Source organism: Podarcis liolepis (assembly GCF_965112155.1).
Source record: "Podarcis liolepis genome assembly, chromosome: 1".
In the NCBI taxonomy this organism is placed as follows: domain Eukaryota; kingdom Metazoa; phylum Chordata; class Lepidosauria; order Squamata; family Lacertidae; genus Podarcis; species Podarcis liolepis.
Window position 1 is genome coordinate 66739085 of NC_139554.1, and position 25733 is coordinate 66764817.

The 25733-nt window shown below is 45.1% G+C and overlaps 1 protein-coding gene across 22 annotated transcripts in view; it reads left to right on the top strand.

Moving 5' to 3' along the window:
- PPFIBP2 (PPFIA binding protein 2) overlaps positions 1–25581 on the top strand; it is a 110489-nt gene extending 84908 nt beyond the window's left edge. For 11 of the 22 annotated variants that reach the window (XM_083463281.1, XM_083463288.1, XM_083463291.1 and 8 more), the window contains 13 exons: positions 243–393; positions 3022–3054; positions 3822–3960; positions 4124–4252; positions 5339–5489; positions 6094–6205; positions 6650–6738; positions 7716–7838; positions 9107–9232; positions 11253–11441; positions 13170–13349; positions 22562–22627; positions 23442–25581. In XM_083463281.1, the coding sequence (XP_083319407.1) occupies positions 243–393; positions 3022–3054; positions 3822–3960; positions 4124–4252; positions 5339–5489; positions 6094–6205; positions 6650–6738; positions 7716–7838; positions 9107–9232; positions 11253–11441; positions 13170–13349; positions 22562–22627; positions 23442–23510 (1557 nt within the window). In that variant the 3' untranslated portion in view covers positions 23511–25581. Of the gene's footprint in view, positions 1–242; positions 394–3021; positions 3055–3821; positions 3961–4123; positions 4253–5338; positions 5490–6093; positions 6206–6649; positions 6739–7715; positions 7839–9106; positions 9233–11252; positions 11442–13169; positions 13975–22561; positions 22628–23441 lie in introns of those variants that run through there. The other 11 variants (XM_083463286.1, XM_083463285.1, XM_083463290.1 and 8 more) reach the window with 2 other exon arrangements.
- Positions 25582–25733: the final 152 nt, after the last annotated feature.

Consider the following 25733-nt stretch of genomic DNA (forward strand, 5'->3'; position numbering starts at 1 on the left):
TTCTCTCAAATGACCACAACAAGAGCGATCTGATGTGAAAAGCTCCTCATTTCCCTGGGAATCTGTGTGCATAAACTGGAGAACATTCCACCGAAACCTGGTGCCACCATGGAAAACTATGTCTTGTCCCAGCACTGATTCTTCTGAAAAGCTAAAAAGTTTGTCTGCTTCTGATTGAAATGAATATTGTGCACTTTATTGTTGTTGTTGTTTTTTTAAAAAATCTTTTTACAAAAACACAGAATAAGCCATTCGTGAAAAGCAGCAAATACCAAACCTTGCCAGGGAAGCTTCCTCGACCTGCACACAACGGCGATACTGGGGCATACAGTACTCCTTCTCCAAGTACGTGCCGTGTGAATGGCAACGGAGACAACAGCATACAGAGCCTGAGTACGTACTTCAGGGAGGAGAACAATAAAAGCATGCCTTCGTGTGATATGCAGCTTGGGTTTTAGCTACTTAATAGCAGTCAGTCAGTCAATTTTATTGTATATCGCAAAAGGCCTTTACAATGGAGGACAGAGAATTTAAGGAAAAATTTCATCTAAAATCATACAACATAACCTGAAGCAGTTTACAACATAAAAAGAAATTCACAACATTAAAATTTAAGATTCACATAGCTGGAATGGAGCTTCTTGGCTGCCAGCGCAAATTTGGCTTCCTGGTGTGTAATATATAGGTCTTTATCTGCTAGGAATTCAACTGTCACTTCCTGTGCAGATTGACCTGGAAGCCAATTAAGAATTGGCAATATAAATTTCCTCTGGGCGTTGTATACAGGGGGCAAATCAGCAGGGAGTGTGTAATGTCTTCTGCCTGAATGCATCCGTATATACATTTGCGATCCTTATAGGGAATTCCCCAATCAATCCCCTCTAAATATGCTGAGGGCATCTGTTGGAATTTTATTTCTACAAAGGCCCTCCATAGTTGTGGGTAGGTCAGTGTCTCAAGGTGATTGGTCTTAAATTTGGGGGTACCAAGTAGAGTAATAGGTAGCAATGATGGATATTCTGTCTTGGTTGGCATCCTGATCAAAAATCCAATTTCTAAGGTCACGTGGGCTAAAGGCTAAGTAGTTCTCCATTTGAAGACTAAAAGCCCTAAGCTTATCTTGGCACTTCTGTGCCCAGTCCCCAGTCCTTAGTTGCTCTGACCAGCAGAGCTTAGTGAGAGTGTGTTCCTCGAAGGCATTTAGCCTGCTCCACTATCTCAGATAGGCTAGATCAGGGGTCTGCAACCCGCGGCTCCGGAGCTGCATGTGGCTCTTTTACACCTTTGCTGCGGCTCCGGGGCGGATACTAGCGAAGGGAGGAGGCGCATTGTGCACCCCGACACTCCCCACTGTGGCGGGCACTGTACTGGCTGTGACGTCGCATGGGGGTGGTGTGTGCGTTAGTCACACACCGTCTCGATGTCACCTTCCCGCCCGCTGTCAGATCGCGGCTCCGGAGATATATTTCTTTTAAATGTCGCAATGGTTTTGCGGCTCCCAGGTTTTTTTCCTTCGGAAACAGGTCCAAGTGGCTCTTTTTGTCTTAAAGGTTGCAGACCCCTGGGCTAGATCAATTCTGGCTACTAGCGAGGGGATGCCCAACTCAGCTCTGACGTGGGCTGCCGATGTCCCACAGGAAAGCTCCAAATCTGCCTGTAGGACCTCTATTTCAGATTTAATACCAATTCCCCATATTTCAGCTCCACAGAGCAGTTGGACGATGATTTTAGAGACAAGGATCTTAAAAGCTGGCTTGATTAACTGCCCACCCTTTGAATGAAAGAACCCATATAGCTGCCCAGTAGAATGGCCAGATATTAGCTTAGTGGCTTCCAGATGGGGTTTCCATGATGACTTACCTTCAATAAGTAACCCTAGATATTTAAATCTGGGTACTTGCTTTAGGGTGTTACCGTCTAGAGTCCACCTGGACTTGGTAATCCTATTGCCAAATAAAGTGACCTTGGTTTTATAGTAGTTAATGTTTAGATGCTCTTTTTTACACAGCTGTCCAAATTTAACCAGCATCCTTCTAAGCACATAGTATGATGCTTTGCTAAATTAAAGGAGGAAACCTGTTTCCACCTACTAGAAGGTGGAAAGTTGGATTTCCAAGTAGCTTAGACCCCAGGACTCTGCTTGGTCATGTTTAATGTGAGCCATTACAACAACTGGGATGTACAGAATATGGAATTTTGTTTACCCCTGCAAAGACTACTGTTAGACAATTTGCAGGGGAGGCTGAAATTCCACATGCCGAATGCTCTGTGGGCATGGCTTCATCTAGGCTAGCAGCTACCATGCTTGGCAAGGCTGTGTAAAGGGAAAACCTGTCCCTAAGCATGTCTGCTTGGGACTAAGCTCCATTAAATACAGTGGAACATCAGATAATGGACCTTGCACATCTGTCTGCAACCATTACCTTTTGATATTGGAGCCCCGGAAAGAAGTAGACTACATGCATATGTCTACTGCTTTAATTACAGAGTGTTAAGATGCTCCTTTTAAATATCCTAGACAATTTAAAATATTAAGTAATAGTTTCAACCCCTAGACTTCCCTGGGGAAAGCAAAGTTCTCTGGCTGCTCTCTCTAAATCAAGCTGGTAATTGAGTCTAAAGCGGAGTTTTGATTTGTTTTTTAAAAAAGAAACATCAAACATCAACTACATATTACTGGGATTTATTTTGTGTTTAAGTGGGAACAGCCTGCATTTTATTCCTATTTTCTTTTTCACTTAGGAGTGTTCCATATAGAAAGCAATTTTTTTTAACTGCATAATACATTGTGGATCCTTTTTTTAAAAAAAATCACAGGTCTCACTTTAGAATATTTTGAACTATAGACAGCAGGCCCCAAATGTTCAACTTCATCTGCTTTGTTACTTTTGCTTCCTGTCAATTTTTTATTTCCTGCTTTTGGCTTTTGGCTTTCTTTGCTTTTCTGTAACTTTCCTTTGCTTGAATTTCCCATCGTCTTTGCTTCTTCATGTGGCTTTCTGGTTCTTGGAATGATTGAAGATCGCATCAGGAGTGTCAGTGCACCAATCTTAGGTATCGTACACCTACTCCATGCACAGCTTTTAAGCTAGGAAAGAATTGCGGGGGGAGTCCCCCGTTACTTCTTGAATTGCACATAGCGGACTGTCTGAAATCTTGATTTTTTTACACTGAAAGGGAAGAGCCCAATTTAGCTCCTAGTAATGAAATGTAGACAGACAGTGCTAGACTTCCATCTTTGAACTAGAACAGAGATTCAATATAGTGGTTGATTCTAATTGGAGCTAGACATCTATTACTTTGGAAGCAAAATTCATATATTGGGAAGGGGGGGTTAATGTGGCTCCTTATTTAACCATTTTTTAAAATACAAAAACCTTCCTAAATTTATTTTGGCAATAATGTTTTAACATAGGCACCCACAATAATCTTAGAAATTCAACTGCCATAGTTTTTTCAGAAGGATGTAATTTTCAATCCTATATTCATATTACAAATAAGATGAATGTTATTAATCGGTAGTTTTCTGGTAAACCTGACAATTTTATAATGTGATTGCAGAAATCTTTAGCTAGTTCTTCCAGTCTTTATATGTTTTGATACATTCCGGGGGGAAGTCCTCTAACTAGTAATAAAAAATGCAATTTCTAAGTCTGAGAAGAATCACGGACCATTATTTCAGGAATGTTGCCGAGTAAAATCGGAAGTACTTAGCCCTATATGATTTAAGATGTTTTGGGGATTATGAATTTTTGTGAAGTTTTTCCTTTTGCATTTTATACCATGGCTTCATAAATCTCAATGGCATTTATCAATCACAGGGGACTCTGACAATATGGATGGTACAATGAATTCAGATGACCTTTCACCTTTGTCATCGGGAACAGAATCTGGTGCACAGTCTCCATTATCTCCGGAAAATAAAAGAAGTCCAAGAGGAATAAAGAAAATATGGGGAAAGTGAGTTTATTCAATTTTCTGTATCTTTTTTTTTTTTTAATGCCACTACAGAGAACTAACTAGAAGCATTCCTGCTATCTTGAAAGTTCTTGTGTTTTTATGTTAAAGCTGCACCTTGCATTTTGATGTCTAGCAACTTCCTATTTTGAATCTTTCCAAAAAGAATACGCAGGACCCAGTCTGGAAATTTCCCTGGAGATGATCTGGGCTTGGTTGAATTTCGAAGAGGTGGCCTCCGTGCAACAGCTGGACCTAGATTGTCTCGGTCAAAGGACACCAAGGGACAGAAGAGGTAAAGGCTGAGTTCATGCTTTCTGTTTTGCCCTTGTGGATTATTGCATAATGAAACTCTCTTTGTAAACTGTTTCGAGGTTTTATTAAAATCAAGTAGTGTATAAGTTTTGTGAAGTCCTACAAAGAATTTTATAAATTTTGTAGAGTTCTGTTGACTGTTTTCAGCAAAACTGCACCATCGAGCAAATACCCCCCCCCCATTCATAGAGCAGTGGGAAAAGTGTACCTCCAATTCCAGGAGAAAGTCTGAGCTATTTGCTTCGAAACCTTTGACTTCTTACTAGTAAATGGTCCATTGTCAGACAAATCCCAACTATTGCAGGAGTGCTTGATAGCAGTGTCTGGGGCGGGGCCAGGTTTTTCTGCCTTTCTGTTCCACACTGTATCTTATTACCTTGTCCCTGTGGCATTCAGTGGGAATCGCTGCGAATGGAGCTTTTGTTTATTTGCTTTTGTTGCTTCCAAGTCACTGATGAATGCTTTCTTCAGCATTTGCAACAAGACTACATTGTGTGGCACAATGTTGCCTAACTGCTGTTGTGCCTTAAGTATCAATACACTTGCCAACTGTCATGTCAACCATATTTCCTCATTTAGCTTTGACACAGTGACAAGAAAAGAGAGGGATTTTCTAATCAGAATAGAGCCAAGTGCACCATCCATTAAGTGATTTATATTCCAGTGTTATTACTGATCAAAGGCAAATGATACCTAGTGACATTTAATGATTCAGTATAACAGTAAACAAAGGTCTGCTTCAAGAGGGTGTGAGCCTCTCTCTCAATCTCCCTCCCCCATCAGTAACTGTGGATGACGATTATTAATTTGTAGCCTGCCCATCTGACTGGGTTGCCACAGCCACTCTGGGAGGCTTCCAACATATATAAAAACATAATAAAGCATCAATGTTAAAAGCTTCCCTATAAAGGGCTGCCTTCAGAAGTCTTCTAAAGGTTGTATGGTCACTTAATTATTGTGAAAGTGAGCCTGACGATTCGAGTGCAAAGTGGTTTGCCAAGTGTTGCAAGAAGCAGTCATACTGTTACACTAACATGAACCTCCATTCTTTATCTGTGCTTCCTAGTGATCATAACGCCCCATTTGCCCAATGGGGCACTGAACGAGTCTGTAACTGGCTTGAAGACTTCGGTCTTGGGCAGTATGTCATTTTTGCAAGACAATGGGTGACATCTGGCCACACCCTCTTAACAGCAACACCGCAGGATATGGAAAAGGTAAGAAACCTAGAATGACAGTGGTACCATTCTGAGGGAAGTCAGAGCAGCCAAGTTTTTTCCCTTCAAAAATCCACCGCTGATCCATCCTCATTCACATACAGAGTATGGAAGATGGGGGGTTTGGATCCCACCCTTAAGTGTCAGAGAATTTAAGCTGACATCCTCACATTGAAACCAGTGGTTGTGATCCAGAGGTGCACATACTGCAGATTCTAATATCTATCATGTTTCATTGAATAATTGCTCTTTCAATATGTCCCCTTTGGTGAACCATCAATCAACAATTTTGACTCCCTTGGGGTATAATTTTTCACAAAATAACCTCTAGAACAGTCTTTCTCAACCTGTGGTTCCCCAGATGTTGTTGAACTACAACTCCCATCACTGCTAGCTAGCAGCCAGAGCTCATGGATGATGGGAATTGTAGTCCAACAACATCTGGGGATCCACATGTTGAGAACCACTGCTCTAGAAAGTCTCAGAAATACAGCAGGTAGTTGCAGGAGCACATTCTCTCTTTGGGGACAAAATGTGTGTTCCATCTGTCCAAGTGCCAAGTTGGCAGACCTGTTTTAATTTTCATTATTACTATACTTTGCAGGAACTAGGAATAAAGCAACCTCTGCACAGGAAGAAATTGGTTTTGGCTGTTAAAGCTATCAATACAAAGCAAGATGATAAGTCCGCTCAGCTAGATCATATCTGGGTGACTCGTGAGTATTTTAAGTGGTAAAAATGAAATGAAAGAGCTGCTGGTGAGCTTTTTCACCCACTTTGCAAAATCTGTTTTGGTTTAGTTTCAGGGTGAAGGGAGGCAGGGATGAAAAACTCATATTTCATCTTCAAAAACTTTCAGTATACTATTATCAGGGTACAGGGACTCAGAATTGGAGTTTTGTTTTTCATTTTATCAGTAAACTCCAGGAATAGTCACATTAGGGTTATATGGCTTTGTAACACCTGTTAACAGTATTAATGTCAGTCTTCATATTTAAGTAGCTGTTGTAATTGCAAAACTCGAAAAGATGAGCATATATGGTGAGAAATAGAACTCAGAGGTTATAGAAGTGGCAGGAAAGGTACCATTTATTCTCTAAATAAAAAAGACCTTTAGAAAAGATTTTTATATTGTATCGTGGACTCTGTGTGTTCTGTAGGATGGCTTGATGATATTGGCTTACCTCAATATAAAGATCAGTTTCACGAATCGAGAGTTGATGGCAGGATGCTGCAATATTTAACTGTGGTAAGAAGCCTTGACCTTTCATAATTTGTGCATAGAAAGAGCCTTTTCTTTTGCTCACATAAAAGTTGGGGAGGGGGAGATTCACACTGGAATCATACACTGGAATCATAAAACATAACACGTCTGTTTCTGGACCAGTAAGAATTTGTAGGCCGTGATTTGCCCTCAAGGAACTTTGTGAAGAAGTTGTCTTTTCAGACCATTTCCAGACAAATAGTGTCTGGAATACAGGAGACTGAAAAGGTTGGGAAATGGGCAAATTTCTTTCCAACCTGGCTAGGACTGAGATGCAGCAAGTCCAGGCCCTCAACATCATAAAATGGGACTGTGTCCTACTGGTCACTTGCATACTGAGGCACTGTACCAAATCAAAAAGAGCCCCCCCCCCTAGATAATCTTAGAGGGAAACAGTCTGTGGGCAAAATCAGGGAACCTCTAAGTGAGTGGTGTGCCCCTTTCCCTGAGTTACTGGAAGGGGCTCTGTAGGTTTTGGCAACCATAAAAGTCAAGGCAGCGATCTGGTTCATATCGTGCGCCCCAACCAAAAGACAGGTTTTAGTTGAGCCATATTCAGGATCTTCGAAGGAGGTGGTGAAGGGTGAGCATGCTTGTTCCACACCCATTCCTACTCATGAGTTGGAGGGTGACTGTTTGAAGCATGGAAGCCTCTTGTACTTGTGGAAGCTTCTGTGAGATGGATAACGAAGAAAAATCTGAGTCACATGGAGAATCTGCACAAGCAGAAGTGGGCTCCTTGCTTCAAATGGTTCCCCAACTTGAAGAAAGTATGAGATGGAGGAAGACTATTCAATCCCCACAGCTCGACCCTTGTGTGTTGCTTTTCCCAGTTCCTGAATGCCTTAAGAAGACAACTAGAACAGACCACATGGGTTGGTTCTCAAGTTCTGATCTGCTCAGCTCATTGCAGAATAAACTGTTGTTTGTTGACATGGCTTGCCGCTTGTGTTCTCTTGCAGAATGACCTCCTTTTCCTCAAAGTCACAAGCCAGTTGCATCATCTCAGCATTAAGTGTGCCATTCATGTGCTCCATGTGAACGGTTTCAACCCTCACTGCCTACGGAGGAGGCCGGCAGACGAGGTGAGAAAGATATCGTCCCTGTTACCATGGATTTCCTTCCTAGAATAAACCTTGTTTATCCACCCTCTCTCTGCTCCCACCTCCTAAAAAAGAAGAAGAGCAGGTTCTCTTCTGGGGTGAAATACATGTCAAACTTTGCAGATCCGTATCAAGCCAGAAATAATTTAGTGAGAGTGTTGTATGGGAGGAAAGACAAAGTGCTGCATTTATTGAATGCACTTCAGAAGACTTTTAGTGCATGTTCACATGCAAACACGCCTTGGCAGACTTGTACATTAACACACACTCTGCAGAGGGACAGTTGTCTGACTGCTAGATGGCCAGTCTAGGAGTTCAACATGAGAAGGAAGGAGTGTCATGCTACCCAGATAGATGCAGAGCTCTTGCCCCAACAGATGCTGCCTCCTGCCCCAGATTTTGCACTCTTTCCCCCAACTATCAGGAGATAAATTTATCTTCACACTTTTTGTTATCTGGACCACAGGCTATTACCTTCACCTTCTAACACCAGTGTCTGAGCATGTGTGCTGATTCTGAGGGACAGAGGGTAAAGGGCCTGAGGGCTAGTTCTTGATAGTTCTCAGGAGATTAGGGATCTCAGGCTTGGTTGTGTGTGTTCAGCCACTTTTGTTTTGCAGCGTTGGCATGCTGAGCTTGTGACTAAGCTGGCAGTGCCTGTTCCTGGCAGCACAGAGTCCTCTTCTAAGCTAAGCATTCATTACTCACTCCCATTATTTGCAATTCATTCCTATGACGTAGTGGGCTCAGTGGCTTTTGTTTGACGATTGTAGAAACGTAAGGGCAGTTTGTAAAGAAAATGCATCTAATGGGATGCGCTCGCCCCCTTCTATCCTTGGGTCCCCTGCCCACCCACATTGGCTTGGGGGTGCCAGGAGAACTCCCAAGAACAGCATGCAGGGGGAGGAGAGTGAAGAATGTTGCCCTGATGGAATGATCACCTTATTGCAGTGTTGAATTCCTCCTGTATAGTTTGTACTTAGAAGCTTGGCTGGAGGCATTGAAGGCCCTTTTAAAGAAAGGCTATAATGAGTACACACCTCATTTCACTTACTGAAATGCATTACTTTCTAAGCAAAACTCAGCAACACTGCAGGTCTGGGGGGGGGGAATTATTGGCTGCAAAGGAGGAATTGTTTTAACAGCTGTTTTCAAACAAACAGATAGAAATAGTAAATGGACTTGTCGTTTCTGTATCTTAACTATGTGCATGTATGTGTCTTAACTATGTGCATCTTTTCTCAACACAGAATAACATTTCGCCTTCCGAAGTAGTTCAGTGGTCCAATCACAGAGTAATGGAATGGCTCAGATCAGTAGATCTGGCAGAATATGCGCCGAACCTTCGAGGAAGTGGAGTTCATGGTGGCCTTATTGTAAGAAACCAGATCTTGCCTTTTACTTCCTATATATGTTTAAAAATCGGTTTTCCTAACCATTTTTTTTACTACATGCTGTGAGCTGAACAAAATGAGAGCGTTGTTTGTTGTGGCAGGAAATGTATTCATTGATTACTTTTAAGCCATTTGACAACATATAAATTACATTTTATAAACTTGTGGTAGCTAAGAAGCTAGTCCCCTCACTCTTTTGTCATTTAAGATGTGGATATGTGAAGCTGAAATTAGAGAGCGGAAATTACTTTCAAATCAGCAATTGATAAAGTGTCAGCTGAACCTCTCAATGGATGGGTGCTGTAACAGGTGCATGCTGGGCAGGACAAATTGTTTTTCAATACAGAACATCCTTCACAACATTGCAAGAGTCAGATGGCTTAGATTGAAGATCAGCAATTGGCGGGGATTAAAAGTAATGATGCTCTTGACAGCAGGTCATATGGGGAATATTTTTGGATTCTTAGCTGTCTAAGGCAAAATAAGCACTACTATATTCTTTGCTAGTGCACTGATTTCTAAAAGACAGCTCATGAAGCCATCACAGTAATCAAGGTATACTCAACTATATTGAATTTATTTGCTATGGCTGATGAGAAAAACAGCCCATTGGGTATGTTTGCCTTGACCTGGAGATGCATATATGTTCAAATGCGTGCTCTGGCTTGCACAATTATTTCATCATTTCAATGAGGTGGTAAATCTCCGTGTGAATTGGAAGAGCACAACATTCTCCCGCCTCTGTTGGAATAAATTAGAAGGGATAATTACAGACAACAAGCTCTGTAATTTCCCAGAATGCACTGCTCTTTCCTCATCATGCAGATGCCTTTCTAAACTCCGCCTTGTCATCATTATCATAATCATGTTATTATTTGTAGCCTGCCCATCTGATTGGGTTTCCTCAGCCACTTTGGGCGGCTTCCAACAAAAATGTCAAACATTAAAAGCTCCCCTATATAGACTGCCTTTGGATGTCTTCTAAAAGTTGTGTCGTTCTTTATCTCCTTGACATCTGGTGGGAGGGTGTTTCACAGGGAGGGCACCACTACCAAGAAGGCCCTCTGCCTGGTTCCTGTAGAGCAGAGCTAGCTTCTTGCCTTGATGCCTGTAGAGCAGAGCTAGCCAACACGATGCTCTCCCGATGTTGCATTGGGCATGCTGACTGGGGCTGATCAGAGTTGGAGTCTAGCAACATCAGGAGGCCACAGGTTGCCCACTCCTGATCCAGAGCGTTGCTGTCCAACAACATATGGAGAGATTAGAATGGAGGAGCTAAGTCATTCTTACTTAAGTGTGTGTGTACACGTATTCATCTCTTCTTCCTCTGCCTTTCCCTTCCTTTTCTTCCGCATTGTTTTGCTACATTATAAGATCCATGAGGTCCAATGCCCTTGCTTTTTCTTTGATTTTCCCCAAATAATATCTTTATCTGGATGGTATGAACAGAATTCTACTTATGAGATGCTCTTTCTGGTGGACGTGGAGAATATGATTTCCAATGTCCAATGCAGCCCCCTCTGTGCACCCTCCATCCCCAAAGTGCTCTGGAGGTTTGGGGGCCTTCCAGAACTGTGTGGGAATGGGACAAAGAACTGCAAACTTCATCTCCCCCCACCTCCTTCCATGATTATGATCAGGTTCCCTTCCATTCACAGAAAGGCAACTCAGGATCCAGGCAAATATCACGTGGAAATGTATTGTGCATACTAACCTGTAGATCAGGAACTGCAGGATCTGTGCATGGTTGTGCCTTTAATCACCCTATACAGAGTCTTAAACTGGTGCTACTGAAAATCGCAAATGAATGTTCTGTTAATTTTATACAGCTGATGGTTGCAAACAAATGAAGAGCTGCTGCTTTCTCTCTGCAATGCCAGGAAGCATTCTAAATGCTGCAGAGAAGGGTTGAAGCGCTCAGATAATTCAAAGCAGCCTTCTGAGTGCTCAGTTGCTTAGGGGGCATGTATAAATGCAGCATGTGTGTTATTTTTCCTGACAGATCCTTGAACCTCGTTTTAATGGTGATGCTCTGGCAATGCTTCTCAACATTCCACCTCAAAAAACGCTGCTAAGGCGCCACTTAACCACTAATTTCAACGTGCTAATTGGACCAGAGGCACAGCAAGAAAAAAGAGAAATACTGGAATCTACAGCTTATGCGCCTCTGACTACCACTGCGAAAGTCCGGGTAGGCCACATAGGAAAACAATAGCAACCACAACCACTGGGTTGTATTAAACGGAGTGTTAAACAGAATACTTTGTATCAATGCAAGGATATTTCTTTGTGCAACAAAATATTCTCTGCCCCCTAAATCTGTCCTGGGTAAAGTTTTAGCCCAAGACACAGTCAGTTGCTTTCATTTTATTAGGTTGTTCATGGTTTGCTTGTTGCAGTGTATACATGTTTTTAATCATTATAACATTAAAATGATGAATAAATATATATATATTTTAAAAAATCTGTTCTGGGTTTTCACCTAACCTTCCAGAGCAGATTTGGTGATGGCACAGCCTGTGTATGGAAGTGGGGAAGAATTCACTTGTGCTGGCACTAATCCTTGGTGCAGCACAAAAACTTGCCCAGTTTCCTACTTTGCAAATTTGCAAGCCAGTCTTTGGAAGAGTTGAGTTGTTGTGAGTGTTCTTAATTTCTCAGCAGCAGATTATATATCTGTACACCACAGCCTATTTTAGCAACTGTTATGGCTTACCCCAAATAATCCTGTTAAGTCTGACTTGGTGAGGAAGCTGGCAATTCTTTTAAGTCTGTAGTACTTATACAACCATGAGACTGAAGCGCATAGCTCATGGCTTTCACACATTGATGCATGTGTTAATATCTGCCAGTTGTTGGATACAATATCAGTACCTGTTGTGTATAATAATAATAATAATAATAATAATAATAATAATAATAGTTTATCTGCTGAATCTTTTAATTAAGATTGCAAACCTATAGTAATAATACATATTTAGTGGGATCTGTTCTTACAAACATTTTGCAGAAAGCAGCACACTCCCTTATTATGCTGAAGTTTCCTTGCTCTTTTAGAAGTCATGGGGAAGCAGTTGTTCAGGGAAGTAGCCCTTAGCATGCATTGATCCAAGACCAGCCCACCTATGAGGCAAAGTGAGTTGACTGCCTCAGGCAGCAGGATTCACTGGGGCAGCAGATCCCAATGTCAATCTTTCTCTCCCCTCCTTTTCTCAGGCTTCCCTGGTGTGGAGGGTGGCATCACTTTGGGGTCTGCCTCAGGTGACAAAATGCCTTGGACTGGGCCCTGCATTCTATGTTTCTCTGAAATGAGGAGTGTATGCAGGGATGGGGAATCTTTGGCCCTCCAGATGGTGATGGACTCCCAGTTCTTATCAGCCCAGCAGTCAGGATGTTGGGAGCTGGAGCTCAAAGAGTTCTGGAGGTCTACAGGTTCCCCATCCCTAGTTTAATGGCACAAATCTGGGCCAGCAAACACACAGACGGAGCATCCTTCACAGCTCTGTATTAAGTATTGCCTTGACCTGAAACAGCTTCAATTAATTGAAGCAGCAGTTCCTAATACAGTCGTACCTCAGAAGTCGAATGGAATCCGTTCCGGAAGTCTGTTCGACTTCCAAAGTGTTTGGAAACCAAGGCACAGCTTCCAGTTGGCTGAAGGAAGCTCTTGCAGCCAATCAGAACCCGCGTCGGACATTCAGGTTCCAAAGAACATTTGCAAACTGGAACACTCACTGTTCACGGCGTTCGGGAGCCAAAACGTTCAAGTCACAAGGCGTTCGACTTCCGAGGTATGACTGTACTATACTGTCCCGTGGTCTTTGGATGAAGGATGATGATGATGATTACTAGTACTACGTTTCTCTGATGTTGTACTCTTCCTCCCCCTTCACCCCACCCTGCTTCTCATTCTCATTAGCCAAAGAAACTTGGATTTTCACATTTTGGAAACTTGCGAAAAAAGAAATTTGATGAATCTACGGATTACATTTGCCCTATGGATACCAGCCCAAGTACCACCAACGGTACTCAGAGAAGTTACGGCGCCTACAAAGTGCATAATGCCCTCCCTGACAAAGAATTAGACAAACTGGATCAGGTGGGCCAGGCGGACTGATGTCACTCACCTTCCATCCTCTTCATGCATTCCAAAGCTTACAAATAACCTTTTGTTTCGATTTAACCTAAAATGCATAATGCATCTGCATGGATTTAACGAATGTATTGGGATGAGGCTTGAAGAATCTGATACTTAAAATGCCATCTGAATTATTTTCCATTTGCAACCACTGCGTCATCCTACTCACCTTCTCGAGCCCTTTTTCAGGAATGCAAAAAGCTTTACACAACAGTCGTAGTTGAAGTCCAGGCAGCCCAAAGCCCCAATCCAGCAAGGGTGCTGTGCATGCACTGCTGCTGCAGGGCCATATGTTTATACATATATATATATATTCCGTAAGCGCTACCCAGAGATATTTTTAACTTTTTATATTAGCTTTATATTGTAAGCAGTTGTAAAGATGTGTCTATTTTATTCCAAATAGTACAACTGGATTGTATATTTTTAATAAGACATGCTTATTTCATCTGTGCAGTGTCTGCACCACACTGAATGTACATGATATGTTATTAAAGGAGCTAACGATATATCTATAAAAAAAGAAGAATGATAAACAACTTTATCGAACAAAACAATAAAAGTAATGCATTCGGGGGGAAATGTCCTAGCTTCTCACGTTGTGATTATTGTGACAGAATCATGCTTAAAACTTAAGAGAGTTTTTGAAGAGGTTATCCAAATTGCCGCCCTATTGGTAATACTGAGAAGTGTGTGTAAAGTAATTTTTTAAAACCTGAAAAAAGGAGCAGCTGGAGCTTGAGCTTTCTGCAAGGTACAACAGTCTGATGCAACTTCCGTGGATTCTGGTTTCCAAGTCAGAAACAGAATCAAAAAAATGGTAGTAGATCAAAAAGACTAATTGTCGAAAGTTGATTTTTTAATTTTTATTTTTTATATGCACGATTCATTACATCTAACACATTTCATTATTCCATAATTTAAAATGTAATTTATTATTTTGTTTTATCTAATGCAAGCAATTTTATCATTATCCATTTGTCCTACAATCTTAGGCAGCCTTAGAACAGGTAGGAAGGAAATGTGCATGTAATCAGAACAGTTTTGTGTGCTTTCATCTGTCCGTCCCCGTCCCCCCCCAATTTTGCTTCCCAGCCAAGCTCCTTAAAAAGCTCACAATTAAAATAACACACCCAGCAAACAATACCTCCCACTTCTCCTTAGCTTCAGGCTAAGGATAGGAGTTTGAAACACAGCATTGGAATACTGTACTTATTTCGGACTGGGTTATTTATACATGATCATCTCTGCATCTCCTAAGCAGGAGCCAATCAACTAACGTTATTGTCATTTTTGTGTTCAGCACCTTGAAACTGGGTATTTCCCTTTGAGAGGTATTTTGTGCATTGTACAGTGTTGTTGGTGGGCATTTGCTCTGCAGATGTGTTGCTGAGTAACATACGTGTGCTGTACCTTAATATTTTCTTTCTTTTTAAAAAAAATTATTGGTTTTCAAAGTATCAGTGGTTCCTTGCATGCACAAGAGATCTGTTGCGCAATTGAAGGCTCCCCTGCATTTGGGTGGAAGCACTGCATATGCAAAGGCAGGTGTGAAGAGAGTGGCATCAAACACATGGAATTGTTGATTAAAGAAACAAATTTGGTTGGATTCCACCAGTCGTCATCCCCCCCATACACACACGCGCACACGCACACACACACACACACACACATACACATATAGATACAACATACATACATACACACAGTATGCAGGTTTTGCAAATCACATTTTTAAGGTTTGGGCTCTTTGTTATAATAATCAGGCAAGCTTGAATTTGCAGGTGAAGAGGCTGTCTGCCGTAAACTGAGAGCAACTGTGAATTAGAGGGCTGTACGTATGTAAGGCAAGGAAAAGTTGCAAAGCCTAATACAGACTTGCTGGTAATTTGAGTTTCTAATAGCTTGAATTTACAGGCAGTAGTGGAGGGGAAATCATTCTAATTTTAAAAATGAAAGTGCCAAAATGATGGATCTCAATATTAAGTATATAGATAGTGTCAGGGGTTTAGGAGCAGAAGCACGGGCAAGGGAGGAAACAGAGAGTGAAGGGGAGGAGGCAGAAGAAAAGATGAGTGATGACGACGACCCGAGATCTCCTAGTCTTTCCAGTGAATCAGAGGATTCACAGAAAGGAGCACCAGTGGCGAGGGCAAGGGGGGAGTCTAGGGGGGCACCCCAGGAAGACAGAGCCAGAGAGGACTCAGGGGGGAGCAGCTGGAAATCGGGACCAGCGTCACCGCCAGGAAGCAGGGAAGAGGAAGGGAGCCAGGGGGGAAGCGCTGGCAGCTCACCACAGGAGGGAGGACATGAGTCAGGAGTGGCCACACCTCCACAGGAGGGAGGACATGAGTCAGGAGTGGCCACACCTCCATCGGGGAGCGAAGAAACGGTTGAGAGGAAAGTGGAAGGTTGGGCGCGCGCGCCAAGTTCAAATGCAGAGGAAGGCGGCGCAGTAAGCAGCCCCGAAAGAGAGCCAGGTCCTAAAGCCCGGCGCAAGGAGGCAGGAGGGTCTGGGTCAGCGTCAGAAGAATCCCGGAAGGAAGAAGCCCCGGGGGGTAGAGGGACCCAGAGGAGGACAGTCAGGAGGAAAAGGTGGAGCAAGGCTAGGATATTAAGTTGGTGCACACAGGGCGGAGACTCAGACGGAGCTTCGCCGACCTAGCTACTAGGCGTAGAGTTGCGCGCAGCAGCGTGAGAATGGAAACTGTAATTCAATAAAGACTTTTACTTAATGACCGCTGGCTAGCGTGATCCTCTGTGAGCTAGGATCTTCAAGCAGCTCTGACAGTAAGCTCCGTCTCAACTTGTGGGCATCTACAGCCTCGAGGAGGGGAGAGACACAGGTGCCTACTAGCAAGCTCACGAACGGCAGACGACATGACGGCTGAGCAGCAGATAGAGGAACTCAGAAACGCGGTGGCACAACTGAACGCCGAGGCTCTAGCATCCAGGAAGAGGGAGGAGGAAGCAGCCGCAGCCTGCAGGGATCTCCAGATCAGGTTAGACGTGCTGACAAAGCAGACACCCCGGCAGGAGGGCATTGGGTTGGCGAGACGGACAGGCGGGCTGGTCTCTCACTTCGATGGGAACCTGCAACAGTATCCCAACTTTAGAGCCGACGTACTGTGCGCACTGCAACTGCTGCATAAAGACTTTAGAGATGAACAAGAGAGAGTGGGGTTCATCATGTCCCATCTGCATGGGGATGCGAGAGCATGGCTACGCAATTTATGGAGAGATAAGGATCCGGCGCTACAGAATGCAGATGCCTTTATTAAAGCAATGGATGGGTGTTTTTTATCAAGTATTGACGTGGATCTTGCACGGAAGGAGGTGCATGGGCTGAGACAAGGGAGGGCCAGCGTCAGGCAGTACCATGCCCGCTTTTTCGCCTTGGTCAGTGCCCTGGAATGGGACAGAGATTCGGCTCCTGTAAGAGACCTCTTTTGGGAGGGGCTGCATAACTCGATTAAAGATGAGATCGCCAGGGGGGAGAGACCCCGAACCACCCAGGAGGTCGTTCAGAGGGCACTGGCAGTGGGGGTGAGGCTGGAAGGACGTCCGTGGAACAGGGACGAAGGGCGTGGAGGGCGCGAACCAGCCGGGGGCCCCTCCTTCTTTCCCAGGGAAGCAGCGCGGGCGCAATCCACGCCTCCGCCAGGAGGAGGAGCCGAACCTATGGAGGTGGGAGGTGCAAGGGCTCAGTCAGCAACCAGAGCCCTAGCACCAGCAGCAGTGAAAGCGAAGCCTCCTAGAGGGAACAGGAAGTGTTACGTCTGTGAGGAGCCAGGGCATATGGCGAAAGAGTGTCCCCAGAGGCCCCACAAGCTCACTGCAGCCTCAGCAATGGTGACTGCAGCAACACAGCAAGGAGGACCACAGCAGGGAAACGAGGCTGTCTGGCTGGAGGAAGAGGCACTGGGGCCCAGCCAGACGTGTTAGTGACGCAGTCCCCAGCGATTTTACAGCCCGTGAACCCCCTCCCGCCCAAACCAGTAGTGAGGCTCACAGCGTCTCTCCAACTGCCCAATGGAATCACCATGGACGTGCCAATCACCATTGACTCAGGCAGCAATGCGGACTTTATAGGGCAGGACTTTGTCGACAGGCACGCTGTGCAGTTGCTGCCGGCCACACTGCCCCTGCAGGTTGTCACGGTGGATGGCAGGGAGCTGCTCGGGGGGCAAGTGGTGAAGCAGACGCCACCAATGGTGATGCGACTTGGGAATCACAGAGAAATCATCAGCTTCAACGTCACTCGACTATCTGACACGCCCATTGTATTGGGCATGAGTTGGCTGGACAAGCACAGCCCAGCGATGGCTTGGTACCAGAGGCAGCTGACCTTCGGCTCTTCCTTTTGTGCTGAACACTGCATCGTGCCCAGGCAGGAAGGAGAGGAAGAGGAGTCACAGCTGCTGCTAGGCACGCTGCAAGCGATTCCACACAAGTACGCTGAATTTTTGGAAGTTTTCTGCGAGAAGGAGGCAGACAGGCTACCCCCTCACAGACCATATGACTGCAAAATTGACCTGCTGCCGGGGGCGGCGCTGCCTAAAGGGAAACTGTATTCCATGTCAGAGGACGAACTGCAGGAACTCAAAGAGTTCATTGACCATAATTTGCAACGCGGCTTCATCCGGGAGTCCAGGGCAGTGGGGGGCAGTCCCGTATTCTTTGTTAAGAAGCGGGACACGCCCCAGAAAAGACTGGTAGTGGATTACAGGATTTTGAACAGTCTGACTAGGCCATCGGACTTCCCCATGCCCCGTATTGACGACCTCCTCGCAAAGGTACGGAAGGGCAGAGTGTTCACCAAGTTGGACCTGCGGGGGGCGTACAACCTCATTCGCATGCGGGAAGGAGATGAGTGGAAGACAGCCATGTTCACGCCACTGGGGACCTACGAATATAGAGTTATGCCTTTTGGATTGCAAAATGGCTCCCACGTTTTTCAAGCGTTTATGCATCACGTGTTGGCGGGACTTCTCTACAAGACGTGCGTCTGTTTCTTAGATGACATCCTGATCTTTTCGGAGTCGCAGCAGGAGCATGACGGACACGTCAAGGAAGTGCTGAGCAGGCTAAAGCAACATAGGCTCTACGCCAAGCTGGAGAAGTGCCAATTTGACGTGCCGGAGGTGGATTTTCTGGGCTACAAGCTGTCTGACAAGGGGCTCGCCATGGACAGCGCCAAGGTTCGAGCGGTGTTGGATTGGAAGAGTCCGCGCAACCGGAAGGAGGTCCAACGGTTTGTCGGCTTTGCGAACTTCTATCGCAAGTTTATCAAGGGCTTCGCGATGCAGACAGCGGCCATCACTGACACGCTTAGCTCCAAGAAGAAGAAGTTCGTTTGGACAGCGCAGGCGGAGCAGTCCTTTCAGGCACTCAAGCGTCTCTTCGCGTCGGAAGAGCAGCTGCTTCATGTCAACCCCAGCAAGCCGATGAGGGTGGAGACAGACGCCTCGGACAGAGCCGTGGGGGCGGTCCTGTTGCAGAAAGACCCGCAGGGGGTGTGGCGACCGGGAGCGTTTTACTCCAGGAAGCTCAGCAAGTCCGAACAGAACTACACCATCTGGGACAGGGAGTTGCTGGCCATTCACGCAGCGTTCAAGGCGTGGAGGCACTTTCTGATCGGCGCCAAGCACACGGTGCAGGTTTGCACGGACCACAAGAATCTAGAGCACTGGCGCACGGCACAGTTCCTGAACCAGAGGCAGATACGTTGGGCTGAGTTCTTTGCAAACTTCGACTTCCGAATAGAGTATGTCCCGGGGGACACCAACATCATGGCAGACGCTCTCTCCCGTAAGCCACAGTATCTGGAGGACGCAACACCAGCGGCCGCCATGCACATCTTCGCACCAGCAGTGTGGGCGTGCGCCGCGGCGACCGTGGACCTAGAGGCGGTGCGACGTGCGTTGCAGGAGGACTCCTTCGCACAAGCAAAGATGGCAGAGGTGCAAAGGGGCAAGGCAGCGGCCGACGGTTTCCGGCTACGAGATGGATTGCTCATCCGAAAAGGGGCCATCTACGTGCCGGGAGACGAACTTCGAGCCAAGGTGCTGCAGCAGCTGCACGACGCGCCCACGGCCGGGCACTTTGGCAAGGAGAAGACGGTGGAATTAGTAGCCAGGGATTTCTGGTGGCCTGGAATGAGAGGGGAGGTCGCAGACTACGTGGCGAGGTGCGACACCTGCCAGAGGGCCAAACCAGTGCACAAACCGCCGGCCGGACTGTTGGAACCGCTGCAAACTCCGGTCGAACCTTGGGAAAGGGTGGCTCTGGACTTTGTCACGGATCTGCCCAGCTCAAGGGGCAAGACGGCAGTGCTGGTGGTGGTGGACCTGTTTTCCAAGATGGCGCATTTCATTCCGTGTGCGAAGGTGGCCACGGCGGAGCAAACCGCCAAACTGTTCATAGACCACGTGTTCAAGGTTCACGGTCTGCCACGGTCTATTCTGTCCGACCGGGGGCGGCAGTTCATCTCGAATTTCTGGCAGAAGCTGATGGGCTTCCTGAACGTCAAGATCAACCTGGCGTCGGCGAGACACCCGCAGACCAACGGGCAAGCGGAGCGGGTCAATGCCATCATGCAGCAGTACCTGAGATGTTATGCAAATCAACAGCCTGCGACGTGGGTGGATTACCTACCGCTTGCCGAGTTCGCCTACAACAACACGAAGCACGTGTCCACGGGGGTCACGCCGTTCTTCGCCAACAACGGGAGGCACCCCAGAACCTTCCCGGGACTGGAAAGAATGGGGGAGGGGGAGCCGCAGACAGCAGATGCGTTCGCGTCGGAGCTGCAGGAGGTCCACGATCAGCTGAGGCGCCACCTGGAGCTGGCCAAGCACGCATACAAGGTACAAGCAGACAAGCACAGGAGGGTTGGAGAAGAGCTCCACGTGGGAGACTGGGTTTGGTTAGCAGCCCACGCAGTGCCGGCCAGGTCGTTGGCCAAGAAGAAACTAGGGCATAAGCAACTGGGGCCCTACCAAGTCGAAGAGCAGGTCAACCCGGTAGCTTTCAGACTGGCACTTCCGGAGGGTTCCAGAATGCATCCGGTATTCCACAGATCGGTGCTCACTCCCTACAAGGCACCGCACAGGTTCCAGGAACCCGGGACAGCGCCGAGTCCGGTCAGAGACAGAACAGGGCACGCGGAAGTGGCACAGAAGGAGCGCATCAACGAGTCACTGAGATTTGGACTCCAGATGGGGGGAAGAGGGGGTAGAATACTTTCTCGCCAAGGAGGGCACCCCGGCCAGTGCGAACAGCTGGGTGCCGGGCTACGCTTGGACGAACCTCTCCTCAAAGACGAGTTTCATGCCCTCTTTCCCCATAGACCTATGCCAGCAGAATATTTTGTTGACGACTGGCTTTTCACGCCCACACTTTCGGCCAGCACTTTCCGGGGGTTCGACTCGGACGAGGACCCGACACAAGACGTCCGTTCCCCGGAGGGGTCACCCTCGGGATCTGCATCAGAACCCTCGTATTGGTGGGACGATAGGCCAGAGGAGCAGTGGCGCAGACGGTGGCTGGAAGGCCCAGGACGAGCAACACCGACAGGAGGAAGTGAGGGAGAGACGGACATGGACGTTTTCGGGGACGACCCTGGTTTCGAGCACGGCGGCACAGAGATGGAAGCGGAGGTGACTGTCGTCGACGAGAGCGGGGAGGAAGACCCGGGAGACTTCAGATGGAGGCCTGCCACGGGAAGCGACCGATACCCGACGTTCGTCCCTTTGCAACAGCAGCCCCCAGCTCCAGCACCGGAAGGAGGGGAGGGGGGAATGGGGGGCTTCGAGGGGGGGATGGATGTCAGGGGTTTAGGAGCAGAAGCACGGGCAAGGGAGGAAACAGAGAGTGAAGGGGAGGAGGCAGAAGAAAAGATGAGTGATGACGACGACCCGAGATCTCCTAGTCTTTCCAGTGAATCAGAGGATTCACAGAAAGGAGCACCAGTGGCGAGGGCAAGGGGGGAGTCTAGGGGGGCACCCCAGGAAGACAGAGCCAGAGAGGACTCAGGGGGGAGCAGCTGGAAATCGGGACCAGCGTCACCGCCAGGAAGCAGGGAAGAGGAAGGGAGCCAGGGGGGAAGCGCTGGCAGCTCACCACAGGAGGGAGGACATGAGTCAGGAGTGGCCACACCTCCACAGGAGGGAGGACATGAGTCAGGAGTGGCCACACCTCCATCGGGGAGCGAAGAAACGGTTGAGAGGAAAGTGGAAGGTTGGGCGCGCGCGCCAAGTTCAAATGCAGAGGAAGGCGGCGCAGTAAGCAGCCCCGAAAGAGAGCCGGGTCCTAAAGCCCGGCGCAAGGAGGCAGGAGGGTCTGGGTCAGCGTCAGAAGAATCCCGGAAGGAAGAAGCCCCGGGGGGTAGAGGGACCCAGAGGAGGACAGTCAGGAGGAAAAGGTGGAGCAAGGCTAGGATATTAAGTTGGTGCACACAGGGCGGAGACTCAGACGGAGCTTCGCCGACCTAGCTACTAGGCGTAGAGTTGCGCGCAGCAGCGTGAGAATGGAAACTGTAATTCAATAAAGACTTTTACTTAATGACCGCTGGCTAGCGTGATCCTCTGTGAGCTAGGATCTTCAAGCAGCTCTGACAGATAGGTTTGTGAAATGAACGACTGACATCACTGAATATGTTCAAAGCACGAGCAACCTTTTTTCCATTTATGATGGCAGCATGCTGAATAGTTGAACCTGCACGTATGCATCTTGAAATGTTCTTGACTGCTAGAAAACAGCTTTTGTTCTGAAAATGTAGAATAGCACCCAAATTATGAATAAGGCAAACCCCTTGGATTTATTTATTTTTTTACTTAAGTTATTGCAAAATGAATAGCCTCAAATTTAATATTTTTGGCCCTGCTATCCTATTAACAGACTATATTCAATGGAAAGGTGTCAATTACTCTGAGTATGGCTAATGTGCAAATACTCAAATACTCAAATTCTAATGTTGCTTTTTATAAAATGAAATTTAAAGTCGGACAAGAATGACATTCAGAAAAATGACTCTGAAGATAGTAATATAATTAAACCTATTTTTCTGAAGATAAAAGCACCTCTTGTATATGCACAATGGTTCAGAAAATATAAAGCATGTGGTGTTTGAATTAGCTGTTTTAATTTCATCAAGCTGAATGGTTTTACAGATGGAACATTCAGAAGGAACAGTAATGCAAATAGGGGAACTTTCTCAAGGAATAAACAACCTCACAGTAAGTACTAATTTATCATTCATAACCTCATCGTATGTGCTAATTCAAAACTGAGATGAGGTGTATTGATATGTTAATTACTCATGTTCATTTATATTCATTTATAGTTAAAACTCCTATAAGTAAGACTATATTATGGAGTTCAATTAAAAGCACAAATTTGACCTAAGTAAATTTACATTTTAAGGATTGGAATGGAAATATTTATATCTTTGTAGATTGCATGTGAAATGAGTTTATCTTTCCTAATGACTTAAGCAAATTTTCAGTCGTATGAGAAGAGAACTTTAGGTTATTACATGCATTTTGCAAAACAAGTCAAATGCAGAAAGGGATTATCTGCATAGGGAAGCGTGTTTAATGCATGCCACAATTGCCTTTTGATCCCAGTCTGCATTGCGACATTTGCTGAACTAGCTTTCCAAGGCTATTAGTTATGTACAAATGCCAGTAAAGGACATGAGCCACTGCTTTATTTGTTGAACAGTTACATCTATTTCTCCATACACCTGACATTCTCAAAAGTCAAAGTCTTGTTGCTTATATGCATGACCTTAATTCCACACACTATAAACACTATAAATTTCAGGGATTAAATTTGCCTGAAAGCAAATGAAATAGCTAAGCAAATTACTCGTGTGCAACTAGCTTCTACTGTTTCCAATTAGGTTAGTAAACAGGATGTTATATATAATAATTATCTTGAATAAGCTGTTCATAATTTATGCCTATGTAAATCTCCGCTAAATCTGTAGAGGATCTAATCACTTACATCTGTGATTTATGAAGTCTACTATGGTTTGTTTTTTTCCAGACTATGTTAAGCCAAGATCAGTTGCTGAATGATGATAGATTTTTAACAACAACGTTTGAGGACTGGTGATGAAGATTCCATGTGACCAACACCGCTCTTAATACCTCAGTTGTATTAGGGGATATGACTGGTCCAGGCTGGGTGCTCTGTTTAAAAATATGCCACTGAAATGTGTGAAACCTTTTAAAGTGCTGTTTTTCACATCTCCCACCCCAACAGCAATGAAAACCCTAAGGTCTAGGTACTTAATACATGCAGTCAAAGAACCTATGCAACATTTTTAGAAGTAGTAAAATTAAGAGTATGTAAATATATTTTAAAGCACAGTGAGCCATTTACTAGTCAGTGATCCATTTTCTATATTTTGTACTTGCTCATGGTGCATATTATTGGAATCACGTTAGTTTTCTAAGGTATCACCCCTTATGAATGGTTAGTACAACCATCACCATGTTTTTCTTCCAGTCTGGTATAACGATCCCCTGGTATGATAAACATGCTAATTATTTACTTGACCACTTACACTGAAGCTGTATCTAATGTGTCTCCTGTTGGACACTAACACTCCCACCCTTTAAAGACTATTCAGTATTCAGTTTTCCTCTCTCCCTCCCAACTTGTGTTCTGCATTGTACATGAGGTCTGCAATAAGAAAATGTATTGTCCTTTACATCATAAGGCCAAGTAGTGAAGTGGTACCCCACTGGCATGATTATTTCTTTCTGTGACATTCTCCCTTACCAGCATCTCCCATATTAGATGAGCTAAAAAAAAGATCTCCGCTCAAGATGCAATGAAAATATTCATTTACCTTAATACTGCATTTCTTAAATGCTGCAGTTTCACTCTTGCAGTATGCTTACAGTTGATTAATTTCTAAGGATTTGTGCTCAATGAGCTTTTTACCATAATAGCTAAAAACAAAACACTTCTCAAAAAATGATGTTTAGAGAGCATGAACGGACCAAATGGACTATACCAGAAAGCAGTAAAACCACCAGCTGCTTGAAACGTAGATAATATTGTGAGGACTGCCTTCCTTAATAATGCCTGCTATAAATTTAAGGAATTAATTGGAAGAAGGGGGTTACTTTAACTTTTCAACCTAAATTGTGAAGCAAGCAGTGGCCTTTCATACACCCAGGCTTTTTTCTTTCAAAGTCTCAGTAGTTCTGCAGATGGAATGTTGTAAGCCTGCCACAAATCAGGAGATTAAGATAAGTTTTCCCATTCCATAAATATTCTGGAGGCAGAAGTTTCCACACTAGGGGAAAAAGTTGTCCTTAATTTAAAGCATTTGTATTACCTACTTTCTTCATTGAAGCATTCATGTGATTGTTATTAGGACTGTTGTACTGCACACAGCTGCTTCTTGTTTTCTTTATGAAAATCAGAACACTGTTCTGTCCTGTTCAAAAACTGGCTTTATAGCAAATAGCAGTTCCATGAGCATTTTGTATCTGCTTGTTTTGTTCCTAAATCTTTGCTCATGCAGATCTGCTCTAAAGACCTTCAAGCCTGCTCTGGTGTAGCACTTGGACATCTACACATCATTAGGCAAGGGTACCACCTGCTGGTGACAAAGTTTTGGTTGCAAAAAACACACATTCCAAATGTAACTTATGTTGCCATCCTAATAATAGCACAACTCTGAATGTTTTTATTTTGCAAGAGAGAGATCAACATGCAGCCAGCAGACATCCATTGAATCAAACTGTGAAAGCTGGGGTGGGTGGCCATTTGGACTTTACTATTAAGTAACAGGTCCTTGAATGCTTGTACAAGATGAATACTTGAAGCATAAACTACTTAATGGCTTTTCAGCCCTGGAGAGCTTTTGAACGTATTTATATCTGTCATTTCTTACAGTTCTTGAGCTAGTGCACGCTCTTAACGTCAAAAGCATGAAAAAGTATGTTGTATGTCATTTTTACAAAGGTGACTGTTGAAGCATATGCATGCATACAGCCTGTACTAGGGTTTGTGGTCTGGATGATGCCACCTCTCTGAAGCAAAGCAGGGCTGAGTCTGGTCAGTGATTTGGGTGGGTGACTCTCAACGACATGTATGTCACCTTGAAGGAAAAAAGGTTGGCACTAAGTGTAAGAAAATAAAATTGGTTAACAAATATTCCCAGAAAGGTTTTCCTATTTGACACACAGGTATGAATGTTTGGCTCAGAGAGCTCCAATGTTGCAGAAAGAGTTTCATGAGCAACAGTCAATGAATACACTTCAAGGCTGTTAAGAATTGGTGGTGTAATGTTTTGAATATGAATAAGCTACGCCAAGA